General features: G+C 53.9%; 1 protein-coding gene across 1 annotated transcript in view; it reads right to left on the reverse strand.

The window, feature by feature from the left end:
- Window positions 1-17,615, reverse strand: part of susd4 (sushi domain containing 4) — a 538,061-nt gene that overhangs the window by 223,383 nt on the left and 297,063 nt on the right. The window contains 3 exon segments of the mRNA XM_072500589.1: window positions 8,168-8,312; window positions 13,139-13,369; window positions 14,780-14,968. Coding sequence (XP_072356690.1) covers window positions 8,168-8,312; window positions 13,139-13,369; window positions 14,780-14,968 — 565 coding nt within the window.

Consider the following 17,615-nt stretch of genomic DNA (forward strand, 5'->3'; position numbering starts at 1 on the left):
AACCACCTCACCGGTCGTGGGGGTCGACATGGGGCCGGTCGATAAAGGCAATCGGCTCAGTGCATCGGCATTTGCTATCTGCGTACCTGGTTTGTGCTCCAGAGAATACTCGTATGCAGCAAGCAACAAAACCCAGCGCTGGATCTGTGCGGAAGCAATGGGCGGTATCGGCTTATCCTCTCTGAAAAGTCCCAACAGAGGCTTATGATCAGTCACGATAGTGAAATGGCGGCCGTACACGTACTGGTGGAAGCGTTTCACCGCAAAAACCACTGCCAGGCCCTCCTTCTCGATCTGCACGTACTTTTTCTCCGCTGCAGTCAATGTGCGGGAGGCGAAAGCTATCGGTCGCTCGGCCCCGTTCTCCATCTTGTGGGACAGGACGGACCCAATACCAAACGGGGATGCATCACATGTGACGAGCAAAGGCTTTCCAGGATCATAGTGGGTTAGTAACCCAGACGACGACAAATGTTGCTTTACCCGCTGGAAAGCGGTTTCTTGCGGCTAACCCCAAACCCATGTGTGATTTTTCTTTAGCAGAAGGTGCAACAGATTGGGGAGGAACTTCCCGTAATAGTTTACGAGACCGAGAAAAGAACGAAGATGCGAAGTGTCAGTCGGGGCGGGGGCCTGTTGAATTGCACGCACCTTCTCTGCGACGGGGTGCAAACCTTCGCGGTCCACCTGATAACCTAGATAGACTACTTCCTTTGCCTGAAATACGCATTTTGTGCGACGTAAACGGACTCCCGCTACCGAAAAGCGTCTACGGACAGCCTCCAGATTTTCCAAATGTTCCTGCTCCAAAGTCCCTGTAATCAAAACGTCATCTAAGTAGACAGCAACACGTGGTAAACCTCTCAAAATGCCCTCCATAACACATTGAAAAATAGCGCAGGCAGAAGATACTCCAAAGGGCAACCGTGTATATTCATACAGGCCCCGGTGTGTATTAATCGTTACATATGGTCGGGAGGCAGGGTCCAGCTCCAACTGTAGGTAGGCGTGAGACTCATATCTAATTTTGTGAACGAGAGTCCGCCTGCAAGCTTCGTGTAGAGATCCTCTATGCGAGGCATTGGATATCGGTCGAGTCGGGAAGCTGTATTCACTGTAAGTTTATAGTCGCCACACAAGCGAACTGTGGCATCTGGCTTCATTACAGGTACAATTGGTGCTGCCCAGTCAGCAAAACGGACGGGCCTGATAATACCCAAACTCTCCAAACGAGTGAGCTCCCCTTCTACCTTCTCGAGCAAGGCGTAAGGCACCGGGCGCGCCTGGAAATAGCGCGGCGTGGCTCCTGGTTCAACTTGGATACGGGCTACGGCCCCTTTTATTTTCCCCAAACCAGGCTGGAATACATCTGGGTATCGTCCTCGCGCCTCAGTCAACCCTTCAGAAACTGTTTGGAGGATGTGCTGCCATTGCAACCGCAAATGGCGCAACCAGTCCCGACCCAACAGGCTGGGCCCATGGCCGCGCACCACGATAAGTGGGAAACGCCCCTCCTGGCGTCCATAAACAACAGGGGTCATTGTAGTTCCTGCAATGTCCAGTGGTTCCCCCGTGTAGGTGGCCAACCTGGCCTTTTTTTTCGGTTAATGTAAGGGTCTGTATACCCTGCTTGATGCGGTCGAATGACCTCTGGGCGATCATGGAGACCGCTGCGCCAGTGTCCAACTCCATCTCAAGCGGGTGGCCATTGACCTGTACTGTCACCTTAATGGGGGCCACACGGGGAGCTGCCACACAATGCAGCTGCAGGCAGTCGCCCTCCGTCTCCACGTCCTCAGGAGTAGTTGCCGCAGGTTCATCCACATAGAAGGTACGGCCTCTGGGCCGGTCCCAGTTACGGCCCCTGGGCTGGTCCCAGTTTCGGTCGGAACGACGGCGCCTCTGGCGCCCCTAGGACCGGCGTCTGCGACGGGGTCGGTGCCCACAAGTCTGACACGGACATGGCTCCTCATCCATTGGTTCTGGAGAAGGCTCCCTTCAGGGAGGAATGTCCGACGGCCACTGGCGTCGGTCCGGACGTTGCCTCGCCCAAGGTACCACAGGAGTGCGGGGGGACGTTTTTGGGCGGAAAGGGTTGCGCCCCAAGGCATGCACTTCCATTCCCTGTAGCTCCTGCACTCCTCGTTCTGCGCCCTCTCGGGACAAGACTATTTGTATTGCCTGTTGAAAAGTCAATGTTGGCTCAGCTAACAACTTTCTCTGGGTGGCCGCATTGTTAATACCGCAAACCAAACGGTCTCGTAACATTTCTGACAAGGTCTCACCATAGTCACAGTACTCCGCAATCCTGCGTAGCCTGGATAGAAAATCGGCAAGGGATTCTCCAGGGGTCCTTTCAGCGGTATTAAACCGGTAACGCTGGACTATCGTGGACGGGGTTGGGTTAAAATGTTGCCCCACTATATTCACAAGTTCATCAAACGTTTTGGTGTCCGGCGCAGCTGGGTACGTAAGGCTCTCAATCACCCCAAACGTATGCGGCCCGCAGGCGGTGAGCAATATGACCACCTGGCGCTCGTTTTCGGTGCTATTGTTTGCCCGGAAATAGTAACGCATCCGTTGTGTGTACTGGTTCCAGCTTTCCAGCGCAGCATCAAAAACATCCAAACATCCGTACAGAGGCATAGTATAATAGAAAACAACTTCCAACCTGTATCCAACAAAAATCCAGGGAGGTGGCTTCAGCAGTGTAGACAGCTATTCACTTTAACCCTCGTCGCCAGTTTTGTGAGGGCCACGAAGAATCCAGCACGAGTTTTAAGGATACAAAGTAATAACATTTATTTACAATAACATATATATATATAACAGCGGCAGCAACTTCCCTTGCTGCACACTCCTTCCTGCTGGTTCCAAACTGGCCAGCTTTATTTATACATGGAGTTTACTAATGGTTTCTCCGCGCCCCTCATTGGGGAAGCTCATACTCCCACAGGATTGTGGGATTGTCATTAGTCCCCAGCCAATGGTAAGCAAGCAGGTTATAACAGAAATGTTTACGTGAGTGTAGTGTATTAAGAATAGTTAGAGGTTCCCAGTTTATTGTTTTGTAATGCAGGTCCCTGTTTGACATAGCGCCCGTAGAATTGTTAGTTAAAAATGTTTTTGCATAGCTATGGGCAGTTCAGAGGCTATGTAGGAGGTGTCCCCCCCAGGTCAGGGAATGGAAAGCAACATAGTTATGTGATCCTTCACGCTTCGCGTTAGAATCACAAGGAGGGGATGTAGCCACTTAAAATGGCCAACTCCCGATTCAAAATGGCGAACGGCAAAGGCTGATGGGAAAGTCAGCCAACAAGACAAAAACGAGCAGCTGCAGGTTGGCTGTGTATTTACCTCTGGGAAGGCCAGACAAGATCGATACCAGCAACCTTCAGCATAACAAAACACCAGCCACCTGCATATTAATGAGCAATCCCCAGGAACAATGAGCAACATTTAGACACACAAAGCAAAACCAGACTCTTCGGCGCCAGCAGGAGCCTACACAATGGGAGGTGAACGACCACCTCAGGACCGCCCATCGATCAGGGAACCACTCCAGCATTGGAGAAAATCGAACCAAGTGATTGGGACAAAGTCCAATCACTTGGGACCAGGTACAGGGTCCGCCCCGAAAGGCGGGAAGCCCCTGGGGACTATAAGAATTGAGCCCCAAGTTCAAGGCGCTCTCAGAGCTGATATAGCCAAGGCCGGGATGCACGCAGTAGACGAGACACTGCCCTTCCAAGTAGAAAGCGACGCATCAGACATCGCACTTGCCGTCACCCTCAACCAGGCAGGCAGACCCGTGGCATTCTTTGCCCGCACCCTTCATGCCTCAGAAATTCGGCACTCGTATGTCGAAAAAGAGGCCCAAGCTATCGTTGAAGCTGTGCGGCATTGGAGGCATTACCTGGCCAGCAGGAGATTCACTCTCCTCACTGACCGACGGTCGATAGCCTTCATGTTCAATAACACACAGCGGGGCAAGATCAAAAATGATAAAATCTTGAGGTGGAGGATCGAGCTCTCCACCTACAATTACAAGATTTTGTATCGCCCCGGCAAGCTCTGCGAGCCCCCAGATGCCCTATCCCGAGGTATATGTGCCAGCGCACAAGTAGACCGACTCCGGGAGCTGTACGACAGCCTTTGTCACCCGGGAGTCACACGGTTGTACCATCTTGTCAAATCTCGCAATCTGCCCTACTCTGTCGAGGAAGTAAGGACAGTCACCAGGGACTGCCAGGTCTGTGCGGAGTGCAAGCCGCACTTCTACCGGCCGGACCGTGCGCGCCTGATGAAAGCTTCCCGCCCCTTTGAATGCCTCAGTGTGGATTTCAAAGGGCCCCTCCACCGACCGTAACACGTATATTCTCAGTGTGGTCGATGAGTACTCCAGGTTCCCCTTCGCCATCCCATGCCCCGTCATCCAGGCCCTCAACACAATCTTCGCTCTGTTCGGCTTCCCCGCCCACATCCACAGTGACAAGGGATCCTCATTCATGAGCGATGAGCTGCGTCAGTTCCTGCTCAGCGGGGGTATTGCCTCCAGCAGGATGACCAGCTATAACCTCTGGGGAAACGAGCAGGTAGAGAGGGAGAATGGGACGGTTTGGAGGGCCGTCCAGCTGGCCCTACGGTCCAGGAACCTCCCAGCCTCTCGCTGGCAGGAGGTCCTCCCTGATGCACTACACTCCATCCGGTCACTACTGTGCACCGCTGCGAGTAACACACCCCATGAACGTCTTTTTGCCTTGCCCAGGAAGTCCACATCCGGGGTGTCGCTCCCGACTTGGCTCGCAGCTCCAGGACCGGTCCTGCTCCGTAGGCACGTTCGACTCCACAAGGCGGACCCGTTGGTGGAGAGGGTACACTTGCTCCATGCCACCCCTCAGTATGTCTATGTGTCGTACCCCGACGGCCGCCAAGATACTGTCTCCCTCAGGGACCTGGCACCAGCAGGTTCCACACACACAACCCCCGGCCCGGCGCCACCCTCCCCTCCCCCGGCGCTCCCACCATTAACCTCACCAGGACCATCCCTCCTTCCCCTGCCCACGCAAGAGGATGAAAAGGATTTTGGCACCCTCCCGGGGTTACCCGACATCAGGCCAGCACCGACGTCGCCAGCAATGACATCGCCACCACCGCTACATTGCTCCCAGCGGAACGTCAAGGCACCAGACCGGTTGAATCTCTAACTGGCACCGGACTTTCAAAAGACATTTTTTTTCTCTCCTAATAAAACACTGTACACAAATTCACTACTGTATATAGTTCTCCACCACCCCTGCCGGACTCATTTTTAACAGGGGGTGAATGTGGTAAACCACTGTTACACCTGTATTCGGTGATGTCAGGTAGGACCTGTACTACAGGTTCGCCGGTAGCCCCTGCCTGCTGGCTCCGCCCAGTAGGAGGAGAATAAATATGCGTGTCCTCCATTCAACAGCCATTTCGGCAGCTGTTGCGGGAGGCCACACATCTTACTGCAATAAAACCACAGTTGTATCCAACCTGAGTCTTTGTACAATTGATCGTGCATCAATTTATTGCAGTAAGATTTTCTATAAGATGGACCTCCGAATCAAGCCAGATCGCCTGCAGCTGGATCCGCAATCGAGCGATGCCACAAAGGACTTTAATCACTGGCTAGCCTGCTTCGAGGCCTATATCAGCTCAGCGACCACCCCTCCGATGGAGGCTCGGAAGATACAGATCCTGTACTCAAGGTTGAGCTCCAGCGTGTTTCCTCTGATCCAGGACCCACCCGAACTACGCGGACGCCATGGCGCTCCTCAAAGAGAACTACGCAGAGAAAGCGAACACTCTCTTCGCCAGGCACGTACTCGCCACTCGAGTACGTGCCATAGAAGACTTCTGGTGGGCCCTAATCCCACTCGTCCGGGACTGTGATTGTCAGGCCGTTACGGCCACCGAACATTCTAACCTTCTTATGCGCGATGCTTTTGTAACGGGGATTGTGTCGGACCTCATTCGCCAAAGGCTGCTTGAAGGGGCCACGCTCGACCTCGCGGGGACTAAGAAGCTAGCACTCTCCATGGCGGTCGCCTCACGTAATCCTCAGGCCTACCCCTCCGGCTGCTCGGCCCACCCCTCCTATCTCTCGTGGACCCCACAAACGGCAGTGTTGGCGAGGGTGCTTCTGCTGGCCGCAGAAGTAACATCGGGGACCCCCGGGGCTTTACCCAGCCAATACGCCTGCGCCATTCGGGGACCCCCGGGGCTTTACCCAGCCAATACGCCTGCCCAACACGCCAATCCGCGCACCCCGGGGGTCCCCGATGTTACTGCTGCGACCAGCAGAAGCACCCTCACCAACGCTGCCCAGCTCGACGTGCCATTAGCAAGGCTTGCAGCAACAAGGGCCACTTCGCCGCGGTGTGCCAGGCCCGCGCAGTCACCGCTATCGCACCCTCCCCCCTGACCCACACACAATGGGCGCCGCCATCTTCATCCCGGACCACGCGCGGCCAATGGGCGCCGCCAACATCTCCTCCCCGGACCATGTGCAGCTAATGGACGCCGCCATCTTCACCTCTTGGGGCCATGCGCGGCCAGTGGGCACCGCCATCTTCCCCCCCGCAGTACACGTGCGGCCCATGGGCGCCGCCATTTTGTACAGCCCCCGCAACATGCTGCCCAACCTGAGTCTTTGTACAATTGATCGTGCATCACCCCCCCCTCATTCTTTTGAACTCCAGCGAGAACAATCCCAACCTAGTCAATCTCTCCTCATCTGACAGTCCCGCCATCCCTGGAATCAGTCTGGTAAACCTTCGCTGCACTCCCTCGAGAGCAAGAACATCCTTCCTCAGAGAAGGAGACCAAAACTGCACACAATACTCCAAGTGTGGCCTCACCAAGGCCCTGTACAATTGCAGCAACACATCCCTGCTTCTATACTCGAAACCTCTCGTAATGAAGGCCAACATACCATTAGCCTTCTTTACCGCCTGCTGCACCTGCATGCTTACCTTCAGCGAATGGTCCCGCTGCACACTCCCCTCTCCCAATTTACAACCATTCAGATAGTAATCTGCCTTCCTGTTTTTGCTTCCAAAATGAATAACCTCACTTATCCAAATTATACTGCATCTGCCATTGGTTTGCCCAACCTGTCCAGATCTTGCTGTAGAATCTCTACATTCTCGTCACAATTCACCCTCCCACCTAATCTGGCATCATCTGCAAACTTTGAGATGTTACATTTTGTTCCCTCATCCAAATTATTAATATATATTGTGAATAGCTGGGGTCCCAGCACCGATCCTCGTGGTACCCCACTGGTTACTGCCTGCCAATTTGAAAAAGACCCATTAATCCCTACTCTCAACCTTCTCTCCTGTGAAGAGACCCTCCCCAGCCTGACCTAACGTCTTAAACTGCAGAGTGTGGTGAACTCAGCCCAATGCACAAGCTTGCCACCCTCACATTGATTCTGTGTACACCTCCTGCAGCCTCAGGAAGGCAGACAGCATTATCAGAGACTCCTCCCACCCAGGCTTTACCTTCCAGATCCTTCCATCAGGCAGTAGGTACAGAAGTCTGAAGACTCGCACATCCAGACATTGGAACAGCTTCTTCCCCACAGCTACAAGACTCCTCAACGACTCCCCCTCGGACTGATCTATTCCCTGTCAGTACACTATTCACGACGCCCTATGTTGCTCTTGCTCATGTATTTGCTTTGTTTGGCCCCTTGTTCCGCACTGTAACCAATCACTGCTTGTCGATGTACCATTTGTCAATGTTCTCTGTTGATTATTCTTTTTGTCTACTATGTACGTACTGTGTACGTTCCCTTGGCCGCAGAAAAATACTTTTCACTGTACTAGGAACGTGACAATAAATATCAATCAATCAATCAATCATCCCTACGCCATCCTTGTCAAGATTTTCTTTGCCCTTTTTTTTCTGGACACCAATGGACCTGCTGCAGATTTCACTGCAGCTGGTGTGGGTGTAGCTCTGTGCTTAAGCCCTGCTGAGGGCTGAACTGAGAGTGTTTGAGTTCTCATGGCCTGACAACAAGGTTCTGTTCCCCCAGTACTGATAGTGCTCATTGTACACAATATCTAATCTGCCCGATCACAGGCCACACTATCACCCTCAGTATGGGCTGCTCATTTCTGCTTACCCAGACTGACATGGCGACTTCATCTTGATGTGAAAGGCTTTGACAAAGACCACAAGGAGCAGGGCCAGGAGGACACTGATGGCCGTGAAAGCCACAATCTTCCAGGTGGAGAGGATACTTTCCTCAGAATCTGACCACCGTTCATCTGCAAAAGAGATTGAGCAGAAAGCGACTGTGAAACCACCACGTTCTAAACCTACAGCACCAAACCTTTTTTAAAATAATGTTACAGTACCCAATTCATTTTTTCCAATCAAGGGGCAATTTAGCGTGGCCAATCCACCTACCCTGCACAACTTTGGGTTGTGGAGGCGAAGTCCACGCAGACAGGAGGAGAACGTGCAAACTCCAGACGGTCCGTGACCCAGAGTCGGGATCGATCCTGGGACCTCCGCGCCGTGAGGCAGCAGTGCTAACTACTGTGCCGCCGCGCTGCCCTAACAGCACCAAACCTGCTGCAAAATTCGATAAAGCTGTTTGAAATCAGCCACATACTTAAAGCTCCCTGATCAACAGACCCTTTGTAATATCCCCGCAATGTTTCAATCCAATTAAATCAACAAGGATGATAATGGCCATGCAACGAACGGAACTCCATCTCCCTGCTCCCCAAATCCCATCTCCCTGTTCCCCAAATCACATTCCTCTGCTCCCCAAATCCCATTCCTCTGCTCCCCAAATCCCATCTCCCTGCTCCCAAATCCCATCTCCCTGCTCCCCAAATCACATTCCTCTGATCCCCAAATCCCATTCCTCTGCACCCCAAATCTCATTCCTCTGCTCCCCAAATCCCATTCCTCTGCTCCCCAAATCTCATTCCTCTGCTCCCCAAATCCCATTCCTCTGTGACCCAAATCCCATTCCTCTGCTCCCCAAATCTCATTCCTCTGCTCCCCAAATCCCATTCCGTTGCTACCCAAATCCCATTCCTCTGCTACCCAAATCCCATTCCTCTGCCCCCCAAATCTCATTCCTCTGCCCCCCAAATCTCATTCCTCTGCTCCACAAATCCCATTCCTCTGCTCCCCAAATCCCATTCCTCTGCCCCCCAAATCTCATTCCTCTGCTACCCAAATCCCATTCCTCTGCTCCCCAAATCCCATTCCGCTGCTCCCCAAATCCCATTCCTCTGCCCCCCAAATCTCATTCCTCTGCTACCCAAATCCCATTCCTCTGCTACCCAAATCCCATTCCTCTGCTACCCAAATCCCATTCCTCTGCTACACAAATCCCATTCCTCTGCTCCCCAAATCTCATTCCTCTGCTACCCAAATCCCATTCCTCTGCTACACAAATCCCATTCCTCTGCTCCCCAAATCTCATTCCTCTGCTCCCCAAATCCCATTCCTCTGCCCCCCAAATCTCATTCCTCTGCTACCCAAATCCCATTCCTCTGCTACCCAAATCCCATTCCTCTACTACCCAAACTCCATTCCTCTGCTACCCAAATCCCATCTCTCTGCTCCCCAAATCCCATTACTCTGCTACCCAAATCCCATTCCTTTGCTCCCCAAACTCCATTCCTCTGCTCCCCAGACTCCATTCCTCTGCTCCCCAAATCCCATTCCTCTGCTCCCCAAATCCCATTCCTCTGCTCCCCAAATCCCATTCCGCTGCTACCCAAATCCCATTCCTCTGCCCCCCAAATCTCATTCCTCTGCTACCCAAATCCCATTCCTCTGCTCCCCAAATCCCATTCCTCTGCCCCCCAAATCTCATTCCTCTGCTACCCAAATCCCATTCCTCTGCTCCCCAAATCCCATTCCTCTACTACCCAAACTCCATTCCTCTGCTACCCAAATCCCATCTCTCTGCTCCCCAAATACCATTACTCTGCTACCCAAATCCCATTCCTTTGCTCCCCAAACTCCATTCCTCTGCTCCCCAGACTCCATTCCTCTGCTCCCCAAATCCCATCCCTCTGCTCCCCAAATCCCATTCCTCTGCTACCCAAACTCCATTCCTCTGCTACCCAAATCCCATTCCTCTGCTCCCCAAATCCCATTCCTCTGCTACCCAAATCCCATTCCTCCGCTACCCAAATCCCATTCCTCTGCTCCCCAAATCCCATTCCTCTGCTCCGCAAATCCCATTCCTCTGCTACCCAAATCCCATTCCTCTGCTCCCCAAATCCCATTCCTCTGTGACCCAAATCCCATTCCTCTGGTACCCAAATCCCATTCCTCTGCTCCCCAAATCCCATTCCTCTGCTCCGCAAATCCCATTCCTCTGCTACCCAAATCCCATTCCTCTGCTCCCCAAATCCCATTCCTCTGTGACCCAAATCCCATTCCTCTGGTACCCAAATCCCATTCCTCTGCTACCCAAATCCCATTCCTCTGGTACCCAAATCCCATTCCTCTGCTACCCAAATCCCATTCCTCTGCTACCCAAATCTCATTCCTCTGCTACCCAAATCCCATTCCTCTGCTCCCCAAATCCCATTACTCTGCTCCCCAAATCTCATTCCTCTGGTACCCAAATCCCATTCCTCTGCTCCCCAAATCCCATTCCTCTGCTACCCAAACTCCATTCCTCTGCTACCCAAATCCCATTCCTCTGCTCCCCAAATCCCATTCCTCTGCTACCCAAATCCCATTCCTCCGCTACCCAAATCCCATTCCTCTGCTCCCCAAATCCCATTCCTCTGCTCCGCAAATCCCATTCCTCTGCTACCCAAATCCCATTCCTCTGCTCCCCAAATCCCATTCCTCTGTGACCCAAATCCCATTCCTCTGGTACCCAAATCCCATTCCTCTGCTCCCCAAATCCCATTCCTCTGCTCCGCAAATCCCATTCCTCTGCTACCCAAATCCCATTCCTCTGCTCCCCAAATCCCATTCCTCTGTGACCCAAATCCCATTCCTCTGGTACCCAAATCCCATTCCTCTGCTACCCAAATCCCATTCCTCTGGTACCCAAATCCCATTCCTCTGCTACCCAAATCCCATTCCTCTGCTACCCAAATCTCATTCCTCTGCTACCCAAATCCCATTCCTCTGCTCCCCAAATCCCATTACTCTGCTCCCCAAATCTCATTCCTCTGGTACCCAAATCCCATTCCTCTGGTACCCAAATCCCATTCCTCTGCTCCCCAAATCCCATTCCTCTGCTACCCAAACCCCATTCCTCTGCTACCCAAATCCCATTCCTCTGGTACCCAAATCCCATTCCTCTGCTCCCCAAATCCCATTCCTCTGCTACCCAAATCCCATTCCTCTGCCACCCAAATCTCATTCCTCTGCCCCCCATATCCCATTCCTCTGTGACCCAAATTCCATTCCTATGCTCCCCAAATCCCATTCCTCTGCTACCCAAATCCCATTCCGCTGCTACCCAAATCTCATTCCTCTGCTACCCAAATCCCATTCCTCTGCTCCCCAAATCCCATTCCTCCGCTACCCAAATCCCATTCCTCTGCTCCCCAAATCCCATTCCGTTGCTACCCAAATCCCATACCTCTGGTACCAAAATCCCATTCCTCTGGTACCCAAATCCCATTCCTCTGTGACCCAAATCCCATTCCTCCGGTACCCAAATCGTATTCCTCTGCTCCCTAAATCCCATTCCTCTGTGACCCAAATCCCATTCCTCTGCTACCCAAATCCCATTCCTCTGCTACACAAATCCCATTCCTCTGCTACCCAAATCCCATTCCTCTGCTCCCCAAATCCCATTCCTCTGCTACACAAATCCCATTCCTCTGCTCCCACAAATCCCATTCCTCTGCTGCCCAAATCCCATTCCTCTGCTCCCCAAATCCCATTCCTCTGCTACCCAAATCCCATTCCTCTGCTCCCCAAATCCCATTCCTCTGCCCCCCAAAACCCATTCCTCTGCTCCCCAAATCCCATTCCTCTGCCCCCCAAAACCCATTCCTCTGCTCCCACAAATCTCATTCCTCTGCTACACAAATCCCATTCCTCTGCTCCCCAAATCCCATTCCTCTGCTACACAAATCCCATTCCTCTGCTCCCACAAATCTCATTCCTCTGCTCCCCAAATCCCATTCCTCTGCTGCCCAAATCCCATTCCTCTGCTCCCCAAATCCCATTCCTCTGCTACCCAAATCCCATTCCTCTGCTCCCCAAATCCCATTCCTCTGCCCCCCAAAACCCATTCCTCTGCTCCCCAAATCCCATTCCTCTGCCCCCCAAAACCCATTCCTCTGCTCCCCAAATCCCATACCTCTGCTACCCAAAGCCCATTCCACTGGGTAGTGGGGGCACATGGGAGGCGTGGGAGAAGGGACGGGTAGTGGGGGCACAGGGGAGGCGGGGTAGGTGGGACGGGTAGTGGGGGCACAGGGGAAGCGGGGGAAGCTGGGGCAGGTAATGGGGTAGTGGGGGCACAGGGGAAGCGGGGGAAGCTGGGGCAGGTAATGGGGTAGTGGGGGCACAGGGGAAGCGGGGGAAGCTGGGGCAGGTAATGGGGGTAGTGGGGGCACAGGGGATGCGGGGTAGGTGGGAGGGGTAGTGGGGGCACAGCGATAGGGTTGGGTACAGGGGGGGGCTTGTGGAATTGAAATGTGAGTTGCTGTTTCCTGATCTATAAAAGCACCCTGGTGGATTTTCAGTGTCTGTCTGGGCCAGGAGCAGGGTGTGGTCAGCGGTATCAGAGGCTGCAGACAGGTTGAGGAGAACGAGAAGGTCTGGTTAACCTTTGTCACTCACACAGGGAAAGAGTCATTTTGGTCATGTTGCAGGAGCAGAATCAGAATATCTCCCCCAACATTCCTCCCTCCCTCCACAAGACCACTCCCAATTTTTGGTCACTTGCCAAACACCTGCTGGATGTGAGCCTGGTTTCCCATATCGTATTACATGTATTATAAAGGGAGCTCTGTCCATGAGAGCCAGTTATCATTGCACAGGTTCCTGATCTTTACTACAGTACCACCCCCTCCTGCCTGGTTCCACACTGCTGGCAGTATCACCGTTATCTAACCCCATAGCCCAAGGGGTGTTGCACCCTAGGAAAGCTCTCCTCCATCCCGTGTCAAGCACCTACCAGCTTGTTGGCAGAAGACCTGGCTGGTTGGGAACCACTCTCCGTACTGGCAGGTGATGTACTTATAATCATTGATGAGGGAGTAGCCAGGGTCACAGTAAAACTCCAGCACAGTGCCATGGATGTAGCGGTCACAGGGGTGGGGGTGGCAGACATAGTCACCGTGGCCCGGTATTGGAGGCAGCGGGCAGGCTGCAAGGAGAGAGGGAGGGAGAGAGAAAGAGAGAGATAAAGAGAGAGAATAATATCCCCATCCTCGACATGAGTGTGCTGCACTTGTCAAAGTTCACGCTGAGCTGCAGCAGTGTTAATGCACAGTCCCAGGCCAATGGCCTATGGGAGCGGCACCCAGGCACACTGTCCAGGCCCACTCCTTAGAGTTTGGAGGTGGGGGCTCTGTCTCCAGACTTGCTCCAACTCATGCACCACGACCATCTGTGGTGGGATCTTCCGCTCCCCCCCCCCCCCCCCCCCCCCCCCCCCATGGCGTGGTTTTTCCGGGAGTCGAGTGTCTCACCATTGGCTGCAAGCAGGGTCTTTCTGTCCCACTGAAACCAGTGGCCATTTGAGCTGCCCGCCAGCCGCCAGGGAACTCGGTGCGGGACCGGGAGGTCACACCGCAGGGGAGCACCGGAAAACCTAGCCCTACATGTCATCTGGGCAACATTTCATTTCCCAAGATGGTGGTCCGGGGGAAATGTGCCACCCAAGCACTGGGAGACTTAGGAGGGCATAAACGCTGGGGCTTCAGAATTATGTCTGCTATCAGTTAGACCGGGATTGAGTTGTTTGATAAAGTTGTTGCATAAGGTTTAAGGATCTACTGAGCCTGAGGGTCACGTTCAGACTGCACGTTGATCGCAATGGAGTCTTAAACAGCACCGCCAAAATCTCCTCAGACAAACAGAACTTTCCAGAAGCAGAAACCACGCCAAAAGAAAAGTCGCCATAGTCCCAGATGACCATAGGCTGCTCTCCCTTTGAGGGAGAGAACGGACTGGTGGTGAGTTAACCTGAGGCGAGCGGCAAGGTTGAGAAGGGCCTTCATCAATAACCTCAGCCGCTCCGCTGCTGCCCTTGCTCGGCATCACGAACCGGCTGTTCAGCTGACTGAGCTAAACCTGACTCAGAAGTTAAGCAGCAGCCCAAATACAGAACAACCAAACAGCAAGTGCTCCCCTATCCCTTTAACCAATATTGGTGATGGCTTCTTCCTGCCTGTTTCCACCATGACTTTCTCAGCAAATTCAGGAGGCGGCATGTCCAGAATCAGAAAGGGTTCTCAAACTCTTTACAAAAGCTATTCATTAGTGTGTCATGGCCAACACTGTCATGGTGGGCCGAATGGCCTTCCTCATGCAGCAAAATGTTAAGATGCGAGCTAGTCTGACACGCACACTGGATGTGTGTGGACGAACCTGACTGAATGTGCTGCTCCGTGAGCAGCAGCATGTTGGATATTTGGGTGCCTGGGGAATGGGTACAGCATCTTCAAATTCTCAGTCTTTGGGTGTCTGAATTCAGAGGCAATGGGGAGGAATAGGACAATTAAAATACAGGGGGCATCTGAGGCCGGTGGCTGTATCAGAGGGAGATTCACACCTTCAACGTCCAGACATCGGGGAGGACTCGCTGACCACAGCAGGTTGTACATACATTCCAGAAACTCTGGACCCACCAGCTTGTAGCCAGGGAAACACTGATAACGCAGCACTGACCCCACTGGGAAGGGGTTCAGCGAATCGGAGACGTTGACGTAACTGTGAGGAAATACCTGGGGCTTCAAGCAACCTGCACACAAACAAATACAACAAATGCAAAAGGTTAGTGATTTTGACAGGAAGTCCAGTATTCCGGGACCCAAAGGAAACCCAGTCCTCCAGGGAAACTCACACTGCCAGGGAAACCCAATCCCAGGGAAACCCAGTCCCAGGGAAATCAAGTCCCAGGGAGACCCAGTCCCAGGGAAATCCAGTCCCAGGGAAACCCAATCTCAGGGAAACCCAATCCCAGGGAAACCCAGTCCCAGGGAAATCCAGTCCCAGGGAAATCCAGTCCCAGGGAGACCCAGTCCCAGGGAAACCCAGTCCCAGGGACACCCAATCCCAGGGACACCCAATCCCAGGGAAACCCAGTCCCAGGGAGACCCAGTCCCAGGGAGACCCAGTCCCAGGGAAACCCAGTCCCAGGGAAATCCAGTCCCAGGGAGACCCAGTCCCAGGGAAAACCAGTCCCAGGGAAATCCAGTCCAAGGGAGACCCAGTCCCAGAGAAATCCAGTCCCAGGGAGACCCAGTCCCAGGAAAATCCAGTCCCAGGGAATCCCAGTCCCAGGGAAATCCAGTCCCAGGGAGACCCAGTCCCAGGGAAATCCAGTCCCAGGTAAATCCAGTCCCAGGGAGACCCAGTCCCAGGGAAATCCAGTCCCAGGGAGACCCAGTCCCAGGGAAATCCAGTCCCAGGTAGACCCAGTCCCAGGGAAATCCAGTCCCAGGGAGACCCAGTCCCAGGGAAATCTAGTCCCAAGGAAACACAGTCCCAGGGAAATCCAGTCCCAGGGAAACCCAGTCCCAGGGAAATCCAGTCCCAGGGAGACCCAGTCCCAGGGAAACCCAGTCCCAGGGAAATCAAGTCCCAGGGAAATCCAGTCCCAGGGAAATCCAATCCAGGGGAAACCCAATCCCAGGCAAATCCAGTCCCAGGGTGACCCAGGCCCAGGAAAATCCATTCCCAGGGAGACCCAGTCCCAGGGAAATCCAGTCCCAGAGAGAGCAAGTCCCAGGGAAATCCAGTCCCAGGGAAATCCAGTCCCAGGGTGACCCAGTCCCAGGGTGACCCAGTCCCAGGGAAGCCCATTCCCAGGGAAATCCAGTCCCAGGGAAATCCAGTCCCAGGGAAATCCAGTCCCAGGGAGACCCAGTCCCAGGGAAATCCAGTCCCAGGGAAATCCAGTCCCATGGAGACCCAGTCCCAGGGAAATCCAGTCCCAGGGAAACCCAGTCCCAGGGAAATCCAGTCCCAGGGAAACCCAGTCCCAGGGAAATCCAGTCCCAGGGAGACCAAGTCCCATGGAAACCCAGTCCCAGGGAAATCCAGTCCCAGGGAAATCCAGTCCCAGGGAGACCCAGTCCCAGGGAGACCCAGTCCCAGGGAAATCCAATCCCAGGGAAACCCAATCCCAGGCAAATTCAGTCCCAGGGTGACCTAGGCCCAGGGAAACCCATTCCCAGGGAGACCCAGTCCCAGGGAAATCCAGTCCAAGGGAGACCCAGTCCCAGGGAAATCCAGTCCCAGGGAAATCCAGTCCCAGGGAAATCCAGTCCCAGGGTGACCCAGTCCCAGGGAAGCCCATTCCCAGGGAAACCCAGTCCCAGGGAAATCAAGCATCAGGGAGACCCAGTCCCAGGGAAATCCAGTCCCAGGGAGACCCAGTCCCAGGGAAACCTAGTCCCAGAGGAATCCAGTCCCAGGGAAGCCCAGTCCCAGGGAAATTCAGTCCCAGGGAAGCCCAGTCCCAGGGAAATCCAGTCCCAGGGAAACCCAATCCCAGGGAAACCCAGTCCCAGGGAAATCCAGTCCCAGGGAAATCCAGTCCCAGGGAGACCCAGTCCCAGGGAAGCCCAGTCCCAGGGAAATCCAGTCCCAGGGAAGCCCAGTCCCAGGGAAATCCAGTCCCAGGGAAACCCAATCCCAGGGAAACCCAGTCCCAGGGAAATCCAGTCCCAAGGAAACCCAGACCCAGGCAAATCCAGTCCCAGGGAAATCTAGTCCCAGGGACACCCAATCCCACAGAAACCCAGTCCCAGGGAAGCCCAGTCCCAGGGAAATCCAGTCCCAGGGAGACCCAATCCCAGGGAAATCCAGTCCCAAGGAAACCCAGTCCCAGGCAAACCCAGTCCCAGGGAAGCACTGTCCCAGGGATACCCAGTTCCAGGGAAACCCAGTCCCAGGGAAGCCCAGTCACAGGGAAAATCAGTCCCAGGGAAATCCAGTCCCAGGGAAACCCAGTCCCAGGAAAACTCAGTCCCAGGGAAACACAGTCCCAGGGAAATCCAGTCCCAGGGAAACCCAGTCCCAGGGAAATCCAGTCTCAGGGAGACCCAGTCCCAGGGAAACTCAGTCCCAGGCAAACACAGTCCCAGGGAACCCCAGTCACAGGGAAACACAGTCCCAGGGAAATCCAGTCCCAGGGAAACCCAGTCCCAGGGAAATCCAGTCCCAGGGAGACCCAGTCCCAGGGAAACTCAGTCCCAGGGAGACCCAGTCCCAGGGAAACTCAGTCACAGGGAACCCCAGTCACAGGGAAACTCAGTCCCAGGGAAACACAGTCCCAGGGAAATCCAGTCCCAGGGAAACCCAGTCCCAGGGAAATCCAGTCCCAGGGAGACCCAGTCCCAGGGAGACCCAGTCCCAGGGAAACACAGTCCCAGGGAAATCCA

This window comes from Scyliorhinus torazame, chromosome 4, assembly GCF_047496885.1.
Source record: "Scyliorhinus torazame isolate Kashiwa2021f chromosome 4, sScyTor2.1, whole genome shotgun sequence".
NCBI lineage: Eukaryota > Metazoa > Chordata > Chondrichthyes > Carcharhiniformes > Scyliorhinidae > Scyliorhinus > Scyliorhinus torazame.